General features: G+C 49.8%; 1 protein-coding gene across 2 annotated transcripts; it reads left to right on the top strand.

Annotated features, from left to right (window-relative positions):
• The first annotated feature begins 12,098 nt into the window (after nucleotides 1–12,098).
• Nucleotides 12,099–19,791, top strand: LOC103703823 (RNA-binding protein csdA-like). 2 transcript variants are annotated; one of them, XM_008786851.4, is made up of 4 exons: nucleotides 12,099–12,452; nucleotides 18,344–18,731; nucleotides 19,280–19,350; nucleotides 19,478–19,791. In XM_008786851.4, exons 2-4 carry the CDS (start codon nucleotides 18,355–18,357, stop codon nucleotides 19,489–19,491), a joined length of 462 nt encoding a protein of 153 aa, XP_008785073.1. In that variant the 5' UTR covers nucleotides 12,099–12,452; nucleotides 18,344–18,354; the 3' UTR covers nucleotides 19,492–19,791. The 2 variants fall into 2 exon arrangements, with proteins under 2 accessions (XP_008785073.1, XP_017697636.3); XM_017842147.5 differs by lacking the exon at nucleotides 12,099–12,452 and adding an exon at nucleotides 12,480–17,796.
• Nucleotides 19,792–20,609: the final 818 nt, after the last annotated feature.

Consider the following 20,609-nt stretch of genomic DNA (forward strand, 5'->3'; position numbering starts at 1 on the left):
CCCTCTCGCCGCTCCTTGTCTCCCACCCACCGGTCGCGCTCCCTGGACCGGCGGGTGGACGATCTTCACCGACAACTCCAGGTCCTGAAGGGCCATTCCAAAGATCCCTTCGCCGACTTAGAGATCTCCTCCCAGCCGGCGCTCGCCTCGAGGATCCTGCGGACCCCGAATCCGCCGGGGTTCAAAATGCCGGCGATCGAGCCCTATGACGGGGCGGCAGACCCGCGGGATCACGTCGAGAGTTTCAGGACCCTTATGCTCCTCCACGGAGCATCAGATCCCCTTCTCTGCAAGGCCTTCCCGGCAACCCTCCGTGGCCCGGCGAGGGCGTGGTTCGCCGGGCTGGAGGCTGACTCAATCCGGTCTTTCGACCAGTTCACTCGCCTCTTCATCACTCATTTTGCCGTCAGTAGCCGGCGGCGACTGGTCTCCGACTCCCTCTTTGAGGTCCGGCAAAACAAGGGAGAAAGCCTGCGGGATTATCTTACCCGCTTCAACAGGGCTACGCTGGAGGTCCGGAACCTGAGTCAGGAGGTAGCTCTTTCAGCCCTGAAGCGTGGCTTCCGGAAGGGCAGACTCACCTTCTCCCTGGACAAACGCCTGCCGTGGAGCTTCCCAGAGCTGTTGTCCCGGGCGAACCAGTATGCGGACGCCGAGGAGGCGGCCGCCCACCGGAGCAAGGAGGCCGCCGAGATACCTCAAAAGCTTGGGAAGAAAAGGCGGAAAGAGGCACGCCAGAGGAGGAGCCCGACGCCTCAGCGTCGGCGCAGAAGCCCGTCGCCGGCGAAGAACCACGGCGCCCCACGCCCTCGTTCTCCGCCCCGACGTTTTCACCGGTACACCCCTCTCCTAACCCCCCGGGCCCAGATCCTTATGGAGATCAAGGGGCGGGAGGACCTCCCGGCCCCGAGACAGATACGAAGGATCCCTGGAAAGAGGCCCTCCCGGGCGTACTGTGAGTACCACCGAGACCACGGCCACGACACAGAGGACTGCTTCCAGCTTCGGGACGAGATCGAGGCTCTTATCCGTCGGGGGTGTCTCGGTCGATATGTGAGCGACCGACGTCCCCCCGCAGACCCGCGTCCGGCCAACCCGGCTCCTCCGGAGCCTCGGGAGCAGAATCGACCCGTTGCGGGCGTGATCCACACTATCACTGGGGGCTGCTCTCGGCCCGTGAGGAACGCAGGGGGCTCGACGGAAGCGTCAGGGACGGCCGTCGTAAAGAGGCAGAGGGTCGGCAATGTAATCACCTTTTCTGATGAGGATGTAAAGGGGGTTCAGACTCCCCACGATGACGCCATGGTGATCTCCCTCACTATGGCAAACTATGATGTAAGGCGTGTTCTTGTGGATAGTGGAAGCTCAGCTGATATTTTGTTTTACGAGGCCTTCCAAAAGATGAGCTTGTCCAGACAGTTGTTGCACAAAATGTCCACCCCCCTCGTAGGATTCACCGGTGACGCTGTCCCGGCGGAAGGTGTCGTTGAGCTGCCTGTGACTGCGGGCGTCGCACCCGCAGAAGCCACGGTGCGACTCGGGTTCTTGGTCGTCCGTGTTCCCTCGGCCTACAACGCTATCCTCGGGCGACCCGGGCTGAACGCCCTTCGCGCGGTGGTCTCCACGTACCACTTGCTCATGCGGTTCCCCACGGCGGTCGGGATCGGAGAGGTCCGAGGTGACCAACCGACCGCACGGCAATGTTTTCTAGCAACCCTCAAAGGGAAGAAGCCCGTGGAAGCCCTAAGCGTCGAGTCCCTTGATGCCAGAGACGAGGTGGCCTTGCGGCAGGGGGAGCCGGCCGAGGGTGTGGTCGAAGTCCCCCTCGAGGAAGGCCGCCCCGACCGGGCGGTCCGGGTCGGCGCCAATCTCGATCCGGGAGCTCGGGCCCGGTTGGTGGAATTCCTCCAAGCCAATACCGATGTATTTGCCTGGTCGGCGGCCGATGTACCTGGGATCGACCCGGAGGTCATTTCTCACGCCCTCAACGTCGACCCGACCCACCGACCAATAAAGCAGAAGAAGAGACACTGTGCCCCGGATCGGATCCGGGTGGTCGACCAGGAGGTAGACAAGCTCTTGGAGGCAGGATTCATAAGGGAGGTAAGCTACCCCGAGTGGCTGGCAAATGTTGTACTTGTCCGGAAGGCGAGCGGGAAGTGGAGGACGACTATACCGACCTGAACAAGGCGTGCCCTAAGGATAGCTTTCCGCTTCCGCGAATAGATCAACTGGTCGACGCGACTTCCGGATATCAGCTGCTGTCTTTCATGGACGCCTTCTCCGGTTACAACCAGATAATGATGGCCCCACAGGACGAGGAGAAAACTGCCTTTATAACAGACCGGGGGCTGTACTGCTACAAGGTAATGCCCTTCGGTCTGAAGAATGCTGGCGCCACTTACCAGCGCCTCGTCAACAAAATCTTCAAAGAGCAAATCGGCCGGAACATGGAGGTGTACGTGGATGATATGCTGGTGAAGAGCCGCCATGCAGACCAGCACATCGCGGATTTGGAGGAGACTTTCACCACCTTGCGGAAGTTTCGCATGAAGCTGAACCCAGCGAAGTGCGCCTTCGGCGCTTCGGCCGGGAGGTTCCTCGGTTTCATTGTCAACCAGCGGGGTATCGAAGCCAACCCGGACAAAATCAAGGCCATCCAAGGTATGTCCCCTCCGACCAAAGTAAAGGAGGTTCAGGAGCTCGCTGGAAGGGTCGCCGCGCTTGGACGATTTGTGGCAAAATCGGCCGAACGTTGCCAACCATTCTTCAAGGTGTTAAAACGCCCGAAAGACTTCCTCTGGACGGCCGAATGTCAAGCAGCATTCGACCAACTCAAGGAATACCTGGCGTCTCCTCCCCTACTGTCCAAGCCGCAAGAAGGGGAGATGTTCTACCTCTATCTGGCGGTCTCCCCAACCGCGGTCAGTGCGGTGCTGGTTCGGGAAGAGGCAAAGCTCCAGAAGCCCGTGTACTACATCAGCCGGGTCCTACGGGATGCCGAGACGCGGTATACGAAGGCTGAGAAGATCGCCTTCGCGCTGCTGACCGCGACCAGGAGACTCCGCCCCTATTTCCAGGCCCATTCTGTCACCCTCTTAACTGATCAACCACTACGACAGATCCTCAGCAACCCCGGGAATGCGGGACGGCTGGTGAAGTGGGCAATAGAACTCGGTGAGTTCGACATCCGCTACCAGCCTCGACCCGCCATCAAGGCCCAGGTGCTCGCGGATTTCCTCGCTGAGTGCACGGTGCAGGAGGCGGAACCTAGACCGCCGGAAACGCCCAGCCTCGACCTCCCGACCTGGACGCTTCACATCGATGGGTCGTCGAACCCCGAGGGTGGAGGAGCCGGGCTGGTCCTTACCAGTCCTGATGGAGTGATAGCCGAGTATGCCTTGAGATTTGGATTTCCAGTGACCAACAACGAGGCGGAGTACGAGGCCCTAGTCACGGGACTCAAACTCACCAGGGAGCTCGGCATCCGGCGTTTGAAGGTCTTCACCGACTCCCAGCTGGTGGTCGGGCAGGTCCGTGGGGAGTTCGAGGCCCGGAGCCCGATCATGCAGAACTACGTCCGGAAGGTGCAAGCACTCATTCCCGATCTCGGCAGTGTCGACATCCAGCAGGTCCCCAGAAGCGAAAATGCTAGGGCCGACAGGTTGTCCCGCTTGGTGAGCGCAGAGGCGCACAACTTGTCGAGGGCAATCTACCTGGAGACCCTGGAGGCCCCGAGCATCGGCGAGGCTGGAGCGGTGATGGCGATTGATCCGGAGCCGTCTTGGATGGACCCGCTCGTCGCCTACCTCGCCGAAGGGATCCACCCTGAAGACGAAGATCAAGCTCGGCGACTTGTCAAGAAGTCCGCCCACTACGTACTCTATGAAGGGAGGCTGTATCGGACCTCGTTTACCGCCCCCCTCTTAAGGTGCCTCCGCCCCTCGGAGGCGGCCTACGTCCTCGGCGAAGTCCACGAGGGCGTTTGCGGATCGCACTTGGGGGCTAGGTCCTTGGCGCACAAGATCATGAGGCAAGGCTATTATTGGCCTACCTTGTTGGAGGACTCAAAGGATCATGTACGGAAATGCGACGCCTGCCAGCGCCACGCCAACGTCCAGAGAGTCCCTTCTGTCCCCTTGGCACCAATCACCGCACCCTGGCCCTTCGCACAGTGGGGAATGGATATCCTCGGACCATTCCCCGTCGCTTCAGCCCAGCGGAAATTCTTGATTGTTGCAATCGACTACTTCACCAAGTGGGTGGAGGCAGAGCCGCTGGCCACTATCACGGAGGCGCAAGTCCGGAAGTTCGTGAAGAAAAACATCATTGTCCGATTTGGGGTACCCCGAGTCCTCATCTCGGATAATGGTCGACAGTTCGACAACAAGCATTTCTGTGATTTCTGCGATGAGTTCGGGATCGAGCATCGGTTCACATCTGTGTCGCATCCCCAAACCAACGGTGAGGCCGAGGTCACAAATCGGACAATCCTCCAAGGAATTAAGGCGCGAATCGGTCGGACGGGGCAAGCTTGGGTCGAAGAACTCGAGAATGTCCTTTGGGCGTATCGGACCACGCATCGGACTCCTACCGGGGAGACACCTTTCAGCCTAACCTATGGCACGGAAGCGGTTGTTCCCGTGGAGCTCGGACTCCCCTCGCCCCGGGTGGCCGCGCACCGACCCGAGGCCAATTCGGAGCAACTCCGAGGGAAGCTGGACCTCTTGGAAGAAGCAAGAGAAATGGCGCAGGTTCGGATGGCGATGTATCAGCGGAGGGTGGCCCGATATTATAACTCCAAGGTCCGACCAAAACTTTTCAGAATCGGAGATCTGGTGCTAAGGCGAGCCAAAGCATCTCAACCCGCGGAAGGTGGGAAGCTGGCGCTAAATTGGGAAGGCCCGTATAGGGTTCGCTGGGTAAACCGACCTGGCTCCTACCAGTTGGAGGCCCTAGATGGTCGAGAAATTCCGAGGAGCTGGAATTCCGCTAATCTGCGGGCGTATTACCAGTAGAACGACAAAGCCAGGAAGACAGTTCGAAAAATGTACAATTCTTTTCATTTCAATAATTCCTGGTTACAACGGTGTGTTCGTGTGATTGCAAAGAATTCCCAGAGGGGAATTGGGGAGTAAAGAAAACAAGGAAGAGGTGGAGACTCCGTGGAGCTGAAGATCTGGGATCCCGAACCCTCCATCCGAAGCAGCTGCAATCCCACCGGGCGTGGGTGCTTCCCCCCGGAGGCGCCATCGACGCCTCACGAAAAAGATGAGGAGCCGCCGCAGAAGAAGTTCCCGCTGCCTCCAGAGGAACGCCACCTCCAAGGGATATTCCGGTCCTTCCCAGGAGAAGGGGAGGGAAGGAATACAAGGGAGAAGAGCGCGAGGAGGCGCGATCCCGGATGAAGCGTCTGGCGCAGAGCTCAATCGGGAGGCGGAGCTGAAAGGAGGGGGGATGTGATCCCGGATGAAACGCCTAGAGCGGAGTTCCGCCGGGGAGAACCTCCTTGTTGATCCCAGATGAAACGGCTAGTTGGCGGAAGTCGCGAGGGGCGCGCCTCCCGTTCCTCCGGCAGGGGTTTCCCAGCCACACGCCGGAGAGGAGGTCCACGATCCATGGCAACCTGAATAGCTCCGGCTTGGGAGGCTCCACCGCACCTGCACTTATATTTATAGCCAAACTGTGGCCCCCCGGTCGTTCCGATGCGGGTGGCTCCAATAAAGGCGGGCGCACCGAATCCGGAGCCGTTCCAGCTCTCGAGGCGTATCCTCCCACGATCTCCTAAGCGTCGTTCTCCTTAATTGCATTCTTCATGCAGGACACTCCGGGCGGTGTGTATCCCACGGCCCACGTATCTCCGCTCGCGCCCAGGCCGCATCCGCCTCGAAGAGCGCGCGTATCGCGGCCGCTTAACTGACATTCCTTGCAAGCAGCAACTGGCGATCCGATTTCCCAGGTAACGCCTCAATTAGCATTTAATACCCTTCTGGTGTTCCCCAGGCGATGCTTGGAGAATAGGAGAAACACGATCGTAGCTGGCCACGGAGAAATCCCGTCGAGCGGCAAGCGACAGGCGCGTGGCCAACGAGCGGAATTTCCCGAGGCTCGGCCCTCGGATGCCAGGCTAACCCGATGATCATCCCGGGAGCAGACTAGCCTGAAGCCCCGACCGGTCGCCTCGGCTTGCGCCAGCCTTGGCCGACCAACGAGCGGAATTTTCCGAGGCTCGGCCCTCGGATGCCAGGCTAACCCGATGATCATCCCGGGAGCAGACTAGCCTGAAGCCCCGACCGGTCGCCTCGGCTTGCGCCAGCCTTGGCCGACCAACGAGCGGAATTTCCCGAGGCTCGGCCCTCGGATGCCAGGCTAACCCGATGATCATCCCGGGAGCAGACTAGCCTGAAGCCCCGACCGGTCGCCTCGGCTTGCGCCAGCCTTGGCCGACCAACGAGCGAAATTTCCCGAAGCTCGGCCCTCGGATGCCAGGCTAACCCGATGATCATCCCGAGAGCAGACTAGCCTGAAACCCCGACCGGTCGCCTCGGCTTGCGCCAGCCTTGGCCGACCAACGAGCAGAATTTCCCGAGGCTCGGCCCTCGGATGCCAGGCTAACCCGATGATCATCCCGGGAGCAGACTAGCCTGAAGCCCCGACCGGTCGCCTCGGCTTGCGCCAGCCTTGGCCGACCAACGAGCGGAATTTCCCGAGGCTCGGCCCTCGGATGCCAGGCTAACCCGATGATCATCCCGGGAGTAGACTAGCCTGAAGCCCCGACCGGTCGCCTCGGCTTGCGCCAGCCTTGGCCGACCAACGAGCGGAATTTTCCGAGGCTCGGCCCTCGGATGCCAGGCTAACCCGATGATCATCCCGGGAGCAGACTAGCCTGAAGCCCCGACCGGTCACCTCGGCTTGCGCCAGCCTTGGCCGACCAACGAGCGGAATTTCCCGAGGCTCGGCCCTCGGATGCCAGGCTAACCCGATGATCATCCCGGGAGCAGACTAGCCTGAAGCCCCGACCGGTCACCTCGGCTTGCGCCAGCCTTGGCCGACCAACGAGCGGAATTTTCCGAGGCTCGGCCCTCGGATGCCAGGCTAACCCGATGATCATCCCGGGAGCAGACTAGCCTGAAGCCCCGACCGGTCGCCTCGGCTTGCGCCAGCCTTGGCCGACCAATGAGCGGAATTCCCCGAGGCTCGGCCCTCGGATGCCAGGCTAACCCGATGATCATCCCGGGAGCAGACTAGCCTGAAGCCCCGACCGGTCGCCTCGGCTTGCGCCAGCCTTGGCCGACCAACGAGCGGAATTTTCTGAGGCCTAACCCTCGGATGCCTGGCCTAGCGCCGGATGAATTTCCTGAGGCCTAACCCTCGGATGCCTGGCCTAGCGCCGGAAGAATTTCCTGAGGCCTAACCCTCGGATGCCTGGCCTAGCGCCGGAAGAATTTCCTGAGGCCTAATCCTCGGATGCCTGGCCTAGCGCCGGATGAATTTCCTGAGGCCTAACCCTCGGATGCCTGGCCTAGCGCCGGATGAATTTCCTGAGGCCTAACCCTCGGATGCCTGGCCTAGCGCCGGATGAATTTCCTGAGGCCTAACCCTCGGATGCCTGGCCTAGCGCCGGAAGAATTTCCTGAGGCCTACCCTCGGATGCCTGGCCTAGCGCCGGAAGAATTTCCTGAGGCCTAACCCTCGGATGCCAGGCCTAGCGCCGGATGAATTTTCTGAGGCCTAACCCTCGGATGCCTGGCCTAGCGCCGGAAGAACTTCAAGAGTCAGGAGTCGGCGAAGCGCTACCGAGAGGTAAAAAGAGGAAGGATGTCCGCCGAAATCCGCAGACCGCCAGATCAGCGACAACGGCCATACGCCATAAAGAAGGCGGGAAGCTCGGAGCGCGCGCGCCTTTCCGAGGGATGGCGGCAATCTCGAAGCATCACTCCCTTCACCCGTTCCCCTCCTGGTTCCAGGCTCGGGAGTGGGGGGCTACTGTTACGGGGGAACTTAGCCACCATGCCCCACGTGACCGGCACGCGCGCCCAGGAAGACTACGGCTGCCCCTTGATCCAGCAATCCGACCTCGGGTCGGATATCTTCGGCTCCGCAGCCCGACCCCGAGTCGGCTGCCCCTTGATCCAGCAATCCGACCTCGGGTCGGATATCTTCGGCTCCGCAGCCCGACCCCGAGTCGGCTGCCCCTTGATCCAGCAATCCGACCCCGAGTCGGCAATCTCTCGACAACAACAGACTGTTCCTCTGAGGCACGCCGCGGCCCCCTGCTCCACTACTCCCTGCAACGGCCGTATCCGGCGCTGCCCCACGATCCCCTGTAACAGCCGTACAAAGCGGAGCTCCACTATGCCCTGCCATGGCTGTACCCAGCGCTGCCCCACGACGCCCTGTAACGGCCATGTCAGCGGCAGCCCCATCGTGCCACACGATGACGAATCTCCGGAAAAACCCCCCAGCCTGATATATATGAGGCTGGGGGGGAAGGGGGAGGGGAAGATATATCTTCCAGAGTATCATCTCACCTGCTACCTTCTCCTTCTCCTTCGATCTCCTCTGACTTGATCGTCGGAGGGCCCCCACTACCCCGGTGGTGGTGCGAGGCTTGCTTGCAGGTTTCACGGCGGAGGGCGGAGCGCAATCAAAGCAACTCAAAGGGAACCCCGTTCACACCGCTGTGCCAATCGTTCTCGGTTTGGACCACCAGCAACAGAACATATTCTTCAAAATTAAAAGATTCACATAAACTAAAAGGTAATTCATCCTTAACTATCCATTTTACAAGTGCTTTTCTTTGATTTTCATGATTATATGCAAAATTACCTACAAGTAATCCCCCTTGTATATTAAGGGTACTTTGAGTTTGAGCATGAGAATCATGCATCCTATGACTCTCTTGATGTCTTTTTAAATGCCCTGTTCCCCCACTACTACTACAACTATAAAGTTTGGCACATTTTTTACATTTAGCTTTCCAGACTCCATCAACCATAACTCTATCAAATTCATTCCATACAGCACTAGTCCTCTTACGAGAAGAGGTTTGATCTTCACTCGGTTCACTAGTTCTAGAGGAACTAGGAACATGGGGTTGGGGATTAGTTTCTTCTCCCTCAGAAACAGGAGGAATGCCAAACTGACTTTCCTCAAAAGATGACATATCTAAATTGATGAATTCAAAAAATAAAAACTAACCACAAGGAGGAATTGAGTAGAGGGTCGGAGGGCAGAGGCAGAGCCGAGATTCTGAGCTTCCTCTTGTGCTCTCAACAGGAGTGACCTTCTCTTCTCAACAGGAACCTCCTCTTGTGTAGCACTTGAACACTTGCTAAATGCAAACTAAAAATTAAATTGCTAGAAGAGCACTTTAGAAGAGAGAAATAATAGTAGTAGAGAAGGAGAGAATAGTTGGTTTGGTGTGGTGAGAATGAGGGAGGAAAGGGCTATTTATAGAAGCCCCAAAAATTTTTTTCCCAAAATACCCCTCAATTTAGCCGTTTTTGGACTGTTGGGAGGGGTAAAATTGGAATTTTCCCAAAATAGCCGTTGGAAACGGCTATTTTTCTCCCCCCCTCACCAGGCACGGCCCGTCTCGTGCCGTGCCCGGCCCGGCCCGTCAATAGACGGGCCTGGGGCCGGGCCGGGCTGCCGTTCCGTGCTGAACGGGCCGTGCCCGGCACGGCCCGTTTAGACCTCGGGCCCAGTGGGCCTGGGCCGGGCCGGCCCGGCACGGCCCGTTGCCCAACTCTACATTAGATGACCAAGTGAATTCGAGTTGACCTGAATTTGACGGATCGGACCTGAAATTGGTCAACTAACAAAAATCTATCCCTCTTTCGACAAAATTTCTTGCTACTGAAATATTACAGCATTTTGTGGTGGATATCAATGCGTACGGCATCGAATGCTTTCACTTTCTAATTAGCAACAGAAATATTCTTGGGGCCGTCCATTTTGCCGGATGATCTGGCATCATGTCGCAATAGTCATGGTGCAATCCTTTTCGGCTACACCTTTGCATGATGATCACTCCGGGCTGTATTAATAGTCTCCAAGCCTTGCACCTAATACCCTAACTCGGGCCCTCACCTCTTTTGTCTACCAAATTGCCTTTCATCCATTCTAATGATTTTTCTTTTCCTTTAAGAAAAAAAAAAGAAAGAAAATAGCTGGACAGCACTGATCTGCCGCGCCACATAAACGTTTGTTTCATAAGATGGTAACGTGGCTTCTTCAAGTGCTGCAAAGTCTTGGTTCATATCAAATATTAATTAAGGATTTATATCACCAAGTTGATCATTAACCGACCTCATTATATATTGTGTTGTCTTGGCTCCCCGAGTCGGATGCATTCAAATTAATTTTGCATATGTTTTGGTCGGATATCGCTTTATTACTGGGCAAGCCGTAAGCCATTGGCATGTTATTGTGGGATCCGCAAACCACATCAATATACAAGTAACATGGCCTGCGGATGTCACTCGATTGGCCACTTGGTTTTGACATGTTAGCTTATAAAATAACTCACAGGGAACAATGAAACCCCTAGTCTCCAAGGAGAGGAGCCTTGATGTTTAATTACTTGGCTATCGTGGCTCATAATTGTTTAAATCTTACCAAAGAAATCATGCGAGGAATCCTAAAACAATGAGCAACAATCCGTGTCAATGATGGACCTCTCTTGCATGGATTTGTTATCAAGAATATACTATCCAAGTTAGCTCTCCAATTGATGTCTCCAATCATCCCCGCCCTTCAAGGGGAGTGAAATGATGGAGGGCGGTAAACCTTGTGGCATCGTGATACATGAACCCGACCCCTCACATGATTACATGAGGTGGGTGGCGGATAGGAGAGAGCTTTTTTCCTTCTTGGCTGTTGCATGATTTCAGGTCCACGATTGATGGAAATATGCACGCAAGGTTACTGACGAAAAGACCAACTGAATCATGGTAGATTATGACTTATTTACTGTTCTCTCCAGTAAAAATGGGCAAGTATATATATATATATATATATATATATATATATATATATATATATATATATATATATATATATATGGTTTGGTAGGAACTGCTCAGTATCCAAGGATATTAGATATAACGTTGCGTGATTAATCATACCCACGGCAGTAGCGGCTTTCAAGCCAACCTGATATTTGCCCTAGGCCTCTTGTTTATGCCCGGGCCAAATCCTGGGCCGGGCATATTATATCACGAGCCTTTCAGCCCAGTAGATCAGTTTATCTACTGGATGTTCAGGTTTGTAAAGCCACTGCTGATGGGTGAAAACAGGTCAGCGTGTAGCAAGTTCCGCCCCTGACACCATCAGGAGCTGGACCAAAAAGCCTTCCGTAGAATTTAAACACAAGTTTGCATTCATTGCTTTCAAATTTTTGATCAAATTATATTTCACGCAACAATGAAGAATTCTTTTTACGCATTGTTCGGCAAGTAACTGCGTCAAGTAATTTTCAAGTGGAATGCTGGAGAAAAACTATGGCTATTTAATGCCAACTTTCATTGCAAGAGTGAGAGCGGCCCTTGTACAGCAGCTTGAGTGGCCATCTTCGAAAGGGTGGTCTCAAGTCTCAACTACCTGCCTGCCTCTCATGCATAGCATGTGGGCTCCCACCAACCCCACCAGCATTTATATCAGCCTTCCCTTCACGTCTTAAGCCATTCCAGTGACAAAAATAAGTTACACATATATACAAGGAAAAGGGTGAATCAAACCCAATTTAGTTTCTTACGGCAAGCTGGAGTAATAAACTGGAGTCACGTCGTTGATGGTCCCATCCACCGTCTCATTCCATGCATAGCTGTATACCAAGTCATGGGCCATCACAAAATTGCTATTATTGCTTTGCCACGCGGATAGCAACCCGAAGCCAGACTCAATGTTTTGTGTAGGTTGGTTAAGAACCGGTCATTATCCGAAAGAAAAATCATTAGCTAGATGAGATCTATCGTCGTCGATCGGTCCAACCGCAAACCGGCACGTACAAATATATATATCTCCATCGCTTTTCTCTTCTTTTTGATCAGTAGTTGTATTTGTTGGTTTGTGATCGAACTGGTCCGGTCGGTGGATCCGAATTTTTCCTCTACGTGGAGAGTAGTGGGTTTGGATCCCGAGCCAATTCGGTACGACTCGACCAATTTACGCCCCACTACTCCCGTTGGTCCTCAAAAATGCCAGGCGGCCTTTGAGATTGATTTCCCCAAAATTCTCTCTCTCTCTCTCTCTCTCTCTCTGATTTGAATTCGATCTCAACGAGATTTGGATGCGATCGTCCAACCCAACCGCTCACCCACCACCTCCGTGTTATAAATCTTGGGAAGAAATGGAAGGGTCCGGCCGTTCCCATTCTCCTCCTTCTACCTTCTAAGAACAACTATCGGGCACCAGCAAAGGACAAAGATCGGATTGGAATAAAGCAGGTACGATCGTCTCCTTTCAATGTTTTATGCGGATTCTTTCTCCCTGGCTCTTGATCTCTTGTTCTGATATCCGTCATGGAGGAAATGGAATTGCCAAGGTTCTGCTTTCGATCTTCCCTTTTTCCCTTTCAAGATTCATTCTCCGGACCATCACTGAATTCCTCGTCGGAATTGAATAAATTATTATTGGTGATGGGGAGCGTTGCTTCGTGAGAAACGAATAGATTATTTTCTCTCTCTCTCTCTTTTTGTTTTCAATAGAACAAACCAATAATTTACGAATGTGCAATGCACATAGCATAAATGGATCAAAAATGATTGCGAGAAATTCTTTGACGTGTAGAATGATTTGCAGGGAATTAACCTCCCTTTAATTAGCATATGTTATATCAAAAATTAGAAGTAATTTTCGTGGTATCAGAGCATCTCCTAACCTTTCATAATTAATATCCCGAAGATCTCTCAAAAGCGAGGAGTTATGCTCCGCCAACTCCATTAAACGAATTAATCAAGGATGGGCTAGGGGTTCGGGCTGGTGGATAATAATGAAAGAAGATTTATAGAAAGATGAGTTAGTTAATTAATGACCGTGATTGGATTCTCTGAAATCATTTCTAAATCTAATATTAGAGTGGTTTCGCGTTTGTAAACTCTATAATTTAATTGGTGGGGAGACTGGAAGGTCATTTGTGACAAATGGACCTAGGATGTTTGTGGGCCAGGTCTAATATATTGATTCTATACACTATTCTTGAATAGACTTATAGACCTAACCTTAGATTTCTGGAGAATAGAGGTCAAGCAATGTTTGGCATGCCATTTCTTTTAAGGTTGATGACGAACTCCCTCTCTCTCTATGCGTGTGCGCTTGTGTTTCAGTTATAAGGGTGCATATTACTGGTCATGGACCAAATGATGACTCGGGCTTATATAAATTACTAGGGCCTAGTGGTTGTACATCCAAGTAAAAGCACTCAATTAGAATTGTCGATTGTTTTGGGGAAATTTTCTAAGAGTTAGGTCACGGTTTAGGTGAAGGTAATTTAAGGATGCAAGCCTTTTAAAGGATGTTGCCCGAGGGTGTATATAATTGTATTGATTCTACCACTGTAGAGAGCAGGGGCCCTACCAGAACTTGGCAAACTGCAGGTGCTTTCCTCAGCCTTTTCATTGTCTAAAGACTACTCTTAGCCCACATTTCATTCGACATATAACGCGTGCAATTAATTAGTCTAATACTCTTCTACATGCCGATACTTACGGCTGGATATTTAAAAGATTTTGAAGCCTAGCATCCCTTTTCTCCAAAAAAGAAGAAGAAAAACATACATCTTGTTTTTACACCAGAGTCGAGCCATCTTTCAGTTAAATTGGTCGCATTAATTTGTTCCTGAAAGGCTCTAATGCATTTATGCATACCCATTAGAAGTCTCGATCTATTAAACATGAACAGATTCCTCCATTTATTTTGCTGCATTATTCATTCATTATGCACCCAAGCTAGCTGAAGAAGACTCTTTATTCAAAGTATCTCCATTATTAGCAGATTATTTTGTGAGAAAAAAATGTTGCATGAGAGCACTTTTCTCTAATATAAAGTTTATCTCTTGACTTTATAGCATAGTTTGCCCAATCATGTTTACATAAGTTTCCAAGCTCATGATACTGCCCTGGATCTTATTTGCAAGAGGACATCTTGCGCATATCTCGCAGCAATGCGGGATATATTTACGGTTATTGCGAAGATGCTTTATCATGTACTAGCTAGTTAGTTTTCTTAGGGAGTAAATAATCTGCACGATGCATTGCTTGTACTTTTTAGGACAGCCTAAGCTTCTCCCTGTAAAATGTTCTAGATTCAAGTTGCAAAACAAATAGAGAGAGGACACTCAGGTGCTCTTCTCAATACCTCATCTTCTTTGCTTGAAGCGCCAATCCATGTGACTATTACAGTTAAAATATTATGGAACAGGCAATAGAACTCATACAGGAAATTTTTTTTATCAAGAATTAACGTCCTTGTTGAACCTTCTTTTTTGATTGTCTCAACAAGGTAATTGGTTCTTGATGTATGATATGACATAAAAAGATTTGTCTTGACAATGGCATGTGAACTTATCCTAGTATTAAGGGAATCCTATGACAAAACCCCATTATACTCCGTTCAAATCAAAATGTTGCAGCTTGGTCTGGATCAGAGACATCCAAACACAAGCTTGCTTTGAGAGTTTGTGGTGGGGTTCGGGGAGGTGTGCAAGGAGAGGTTGATACTTCTCACGAGAAGATGGGGTCGCAACAAGAAAGAGAAATTTATCGCTGTGTTTACGTCACTTACTGCACATTGACCAATGACCATGCCACGTGAGTGCAATCCAGCCCACAGACCCCATTCCAACGTTGGTATTTTAATATAGTCGGATATTTAGTTCCATGGTAACAAGAATATGCTGTAGATGAATTGTTAGTTAATGGCCATGAGTTTTTCGATTATTTTAGTTTAGAATTAGTCGGGTTTTGATCTTTAAAGCAAGTAGATCTGTATAAATATAAGTAAACTGCAAATGCGTCTATTTGTATGTCCGTAAGATCTATGTTTTTTTCTTTTTTTCTCCGAGGGAATACTACGCTTAGATAGTCGAAATGAGTTGGCTGAAAACATTGGTACTCATTGTAGTATCACCTGCCATTGAAGGCAAAGGAGGGTGTTGGAGGAGTTAAAGAGAAGAATAAGGCATGTGATGTCATTGAAACCCCCTTGCTGGGCTTTGGTCATGGTCATGCATGGAAGCATTTCCCTAGGCGAACGGAATCAGCCCACCATCTCTTTTCCCTTTAACTTCACCCAAGAGAATGGAAGGCATATCATCCTATGGTTTTGAAACATCCTCATCACTAACACCACCGGAAAGAAAGAGAAGGAGCAAAAGCAAAAGCAAACCCACTCAAATAAAAACGCAAGGGGTCAGAAAAAGAAAAGGGAGCTGAAGTTGGATAGACAAATATCAAAACATGAGAAGAAGCCGGGGGAGGAGGGATGTAAAACAAAGGAAAAAGATGGTCAACACCATCCTCGAAGACTACTTCCATTGTCTTTCTTTATCGAAACTCACCAGTTTTCCTTTACTTCCTTTCTTTTGAGCAATTCACTTGGTGCATGAAAACTAATAAAAGGATGCTTTCTCCCTCTTCAAAAATTCCTTCAGTCACTCTCAACTACGACAAAGATAAATATATATCTAAAACATTGTGGTCCTTGGCTTATGTTTTGTCTTCTTTCACATGGACATGGAATAGATGCACATCATATGCTCACATATACAAGTATGCATACTCATATATGTAGACGGAAGTCAATGACAAAAGAGAAACTAGAACAGTAATATCAGATTGATGGGATAAGATTTGGTGGACTTTGTATTTTTTGAATGAATGTGTACATGTACGAATGTATATGTATGAGTGAATTTCATCGTTTTATGCCACATGTTAGATAGACAGGGGCTTGTATTGGCTTGAAGGATCACCTGTGGCTGTTTGACCCTTCCAAATTCCAATTTAAGGTCAAGAATATGATGGTAGAAACTGTAGCTCTTATAAGTGTGTATTCATCAAAAAGTTGATCGCATAAAGAAATTCCATCAAAATTGGCAATTGGAAGGAAAGCCATATATGGGCAAGCTTGATTGATTCTGGACTGATTTCCTCAAGTCTGATCAAACTAAGGCATCCTTGTGGCCTGAAATTATCCATGAAATTGAAGGAATATTCACTCTCAAGAAAATATTTGATGACCGTCAGGAAGTGGGTTTTTGGGGAAAAAGACATAACCCCCTTGTTCAGGATGAGAAGAAGAGGTGGGGTGGGTGGGTCTCAAAGGTTTTGCTGATGGGTGCAAGAGCATTCACTTGGTCTGCTGATTGAGATTGTGTGTGTCTTCCATGTTCCTTCTTATCCAATCCTAGGTCAACATGAAGGTACCTCTCTCAAGCTCGAGCCCACGTGGACCTGAGCTAGTTTTGACACATCAGCATGGAATAGATTTGTAGGCCCACATTGATTTCTTTGTCGCTTCTCACCGAAATCTGAGATCGATCAAGTCTTCAGCCAAAATGCTCAATCCTTCTGGACTATTTTTGTCAATTATGAATACCGCTGGGCGTGCAAACAACGGACACGAATAAGAGATCTATGACCTTTTGAATTATTGTTAAGGAATGTCTCCAGGTGTGAATCTATGGCCTTTTAAATTATTGAGAAAGCTGAGGTGAAGTGATCGAGAATATATAAGAGATTGGAATGGGTTTTGGCCAATATGGGAATCGATTCTTAGGATTAAAGTATAATCTACACATGGACACTACGCCACCTTCCAACTACCAGCATCTTGGCTGCACACACTACTCAGAGTAGGCACATCAGCTGCCACAAATGGCAGGTGCATCTAAAGTTCTCCAGACCATACATGCATGTGTGAGCTAGTTGCATTCGTTTTGAGCTGATTCACTGTTATTCGCTCTGCTGTTATCTTTCTGTTCTATCTTGTGCTTCCTTCTAATACCCTGCCTGTCTGCTGTGTGTATAGTTTCTTCTGAATAAATTGGGTGGCCTAGCCTCCCCTTACCTCCAAAAAAAAAAAAAAAGAAGGACTAGTGACGTTCATGGTTCCAATGCCTTGGTGGTCCAATCATTTTACAAATAATTAGACTGCAGTTAAATCTATGTGTCACTTAGTCACACATGCGAACGATTGATTAGTTTCACTAGCTGAGACATATTTATTCGAAATGTAAAACCAGCATCCTAAGAGAGGGCCTATCCTGAAGAAAGGAAACTAGGACATGCATCCACCTCTTAAAAAAAACGCTTTGGGCAGCATCATTACATAGTAGATGAGATTTAACGTGCGTTTAACCAAGACAAGTGGGGTGAGAATCACGTAAAGAGGCGATGTTGGAAGTCGGATGCCAGATTACGTTCTACATCATAATGCACATGCACTTCGCTCCTACCCACGTCTAAAAAGAAGTTACTAAGAAAGCCATTTTCGAATTCCCCCTTGGTTATTGTATCTTTAGCATCCCTCTCAATGCCCTTTTTCTTCTTTTTCTTCTTTTGGTTTTCTGTGATTCCCTTGTTCAAGGAGTGCAAGTGGAAAAAAAAAAAAGAAATGAAAGAGAACATCCCCGGGCCTCCACACACAATCTTGATTCTCCATTATTGAGGCCCGCAAGTATAAAAGCCCCCCCAACCCCCAACCTAAACCACAGCAGCACACAAGCTCACCAAGCCATCCTCGATCTCATCTCCGACTCCTCCCCAGCATTCCCTCTCTATCTTCTTTTAGGTAAGCCGCTCGTGGTCATTCTCCTCAGCTTTCTGGTTCAATCTTTCTCCTCCATCTCTTTCTGGCTCACTCCCATGCATGCATAGCAAACACAGGCGATCCAAGTTCAAGTGCTTGGTGCAGAAGGCTTGTCATGTACTGGTAGTGCAGTTGCAGATGGAAGTAGTACTGTTAATATGGTTTCGAACCTTCAGTTATGGGAGTGGGATCTTGATTTGTTAATTTCCCTGCTTTGCTTCAATACCTTTTAGCTCTTCTTGTTTGTTTGGTTCTTGCTCTTTTAGCTCCTATTTCCTAATGCAGATTCTCTTTCATAAACTACTATCTACCAAGTTCAAGAAAGATTCGTACAGCAGTAATCTTTTTTGGGGTCTCTCCTCTCTTTTTCTCTACCTTCTTTCAGGCCTAGATGTTACTCGGGTTTCCTTTTTTTTTTTTTTTACTTTTTTCCAGCACTATGAGACATCCACCAGTAACAATCTCTCTTATATTGTGTCTCTCGTGTAACGAAGCAATGATTTCTGTATTCCTGTTGTGATGGCGGTAGGGTTTGAGAAGATGAACAGGAAGCCAGGAGACTGGAACTGCAGGTCCTGCCAGCACCTCAACTTCAGCCGCCGCGATTCATGCCAGCGATGCGGCGAGCCGAGGTCCGGCAGCGACCGCTCTGACTACGCCAGCTTCGGCGGCGGCCGTGCAGCTGGGTCCTCATCCTTTGGCTTCAGTGGATCCGATGTCCGGCCGGGAGACTGGTACTGCTCATGCGGCGCCCACAACTTCGCGAGCCGCTCCAGCTGCTACAAGTGCAACGCGTTCAAGGACGACGCCGCCGTCGGCGGTGGTTTCGAGGGCGATGTGCCGCGCTCCCGGGGGTTCGGCTTCGGCGGTGGCAGTGGTCGTACCGCCTGGAAGTCTGGAGACTGGATTTGCACCAGGTGTCCTTCAGTCCCTTATCTTCACTTCCCTCTTTCACTGGAGTTCTATAAACTTTTTAAGCCTCGCAGACACGGCTGCGCTGATTCCATCTCTTCTAGGCACGCAGTTAACAGACACCTAGTTTTCCTCTCTTTTCTCCTCCTTTCCTCACAAAAGAACAACGAAGAAGGCCGTAGATAAGAGAGGACGAGGGGGAAAAATATATAAAAAATCAGACACACATTGCCGTTGCTCGGTATATCTTGTCTAGGTGTGCAGAAAGTACGGGTTTGAATCATGTAGGTAGCTCCCACGACCAAACGCCTTCCTCAGCATGTCACAGTTGGCCATCTTGAAGCGTGGAGCCCTGCATGAAACCGTGACACTTGTCACACTATCTTACCCTACCTCGTAAGAAATGTTTGTGATGTAGATATATATTCACCATGGATCTGCTGCATGGTCAATAGACGACACCACGCCTGCAGTATATGGATAGTCTGCACGTAGTTGATTTGCTCCGGTTCAATAAATATACTTGGCTAATGACATCCTAACATGTCATCAGGTCGGGCTGCAACGAGCACAACTTCGCGAGCAGGACGGAGTGCTTTCGGTGCAATGCACCTCGGGAGTCTGGTAGTCCATCTCTGTTGTTGGATTTATCTCTCATTTGTTTTTTATCAAAATTTACTTTGAATTTTTCTATTATAATTTGTCTTTCCTGTTTCAAAGTTCTCATAGAATCCGTGGTTTTCCCTGGCAGGAACTGAAGTCTAAGGAGTAGACCAAGTGCTCTATAAGATGAACGTGAGACATGAAATCATATGATGTAGTAGTAATCTCAAGTTATTACTAGTTTTGCTCCTACCCAACTTGCTTCTCTTTTTAGCCAAAAAAAAAGGAACTTCTTTTTTCTTTACTTTGGTTTTAAAGCCTCTGGTGGAACCATGGCTGAACACCCATGCATCTTCCATGTTGAAGTCTCCTGTACCAGTTTTTTGTTCGCTTTTGAAGTTGTATCCCCACCTTCCTTTGCTCTAGAAGTATAATTATCTACTTGTGCTGTTGCCCCTCTTATTCAGCTGCTTGGAAAATTGTCTGTGTGTAATGCCTTAAAGATGGGCTTTTTAAACTTCTCGTAGGAATAGGATGGGTGGTGATCCTAAGATCCTTAAATAGCTAATGGCAAATCCCTCGTCGTCTATCTTATGAATGGAGAAATTATATAATCCAGAACATGTTCTCCGCCTGTCAATCTGCTATGATGGGATAGGTTGGATATGTTCTCACACCCATAATGCAAGTGGTCCAAGAAATGTCTTGGGAAATGACTTTGGTTCACATTTCAAGAGCGCTTAGAGAAAAGGAAGGAGATGATGGGCAATAACTAAGGCTTTTCTTGCAAACAATGCAGCATAGATTATAGACTTAAGATTAAAGGGATATATATGACCCACTTTAATTTCTAAAGTTGAACTGTATTTTTCTGAAAAAAAAGGGGGTTCTACTTTTAGACGTTGAATGCTGACTCATCAGGAGGCCTGAAGAGAACATCGATTTGCTAAGGATGATAAATGGATACAATGCTGATAAAAGTTTCGTAGTCCATTCAGATCCCTTTTTTTGTTCCTACTATGTGTGCTCCCCTTTTAAAAAATTGGTCTGCCAGGATTCAACATCTCTGGGCTTTCTAATTGCAAGATTTAATTCTGACATGCGTGGCCTCCAACTTTATGATAGACTTCACGCATCGCCGCGCGGAAATACATGAAAGTTAACAAACAAGCTCATCTTTATGACGCCTAGTTGTCCTCATTCAAGATTCATCCATTCCCTTCATCATCTTATGCCAGAAGCTAAATCATCAGGTACGGGGGATGTCTTTTAAAAGCAAA

Source organism: Phoenix dactylifera, chromosome 12 (genome assembly GCF_051530095.1).
Source record: "Phoenix dactylifera cultivar Ajwa chromosome 12, Ajwa_hap1_PhDact_Kaust_v1.1, whole genome shotgun sequence".
NCBI lineage: Eukaryota > Viridiplantae > Streptophyta > Magnoliopsida > Arecales > Arecaceae > Phoenix > Phoenix dactylifera.

What these genes read in the sequence shown, in the direction of transcription:
- LOC103703823 (XM_008786851.4), top strand. Translation starts at nt 18,355, where the DNA reads ATGAACAGGAAGCCAGGAGACTGGAACTGCAGGTCCTGCCAGCACCTC. An exon ending in GGAGACTGGATTTGCACCAG is followed by an intron (nt 18,732 to 19,279) that starts GTGTCCTTCAGT and finishes ACATGTCATCAG; the next exon opens with GTCGGGCTGCAACGAGCACA.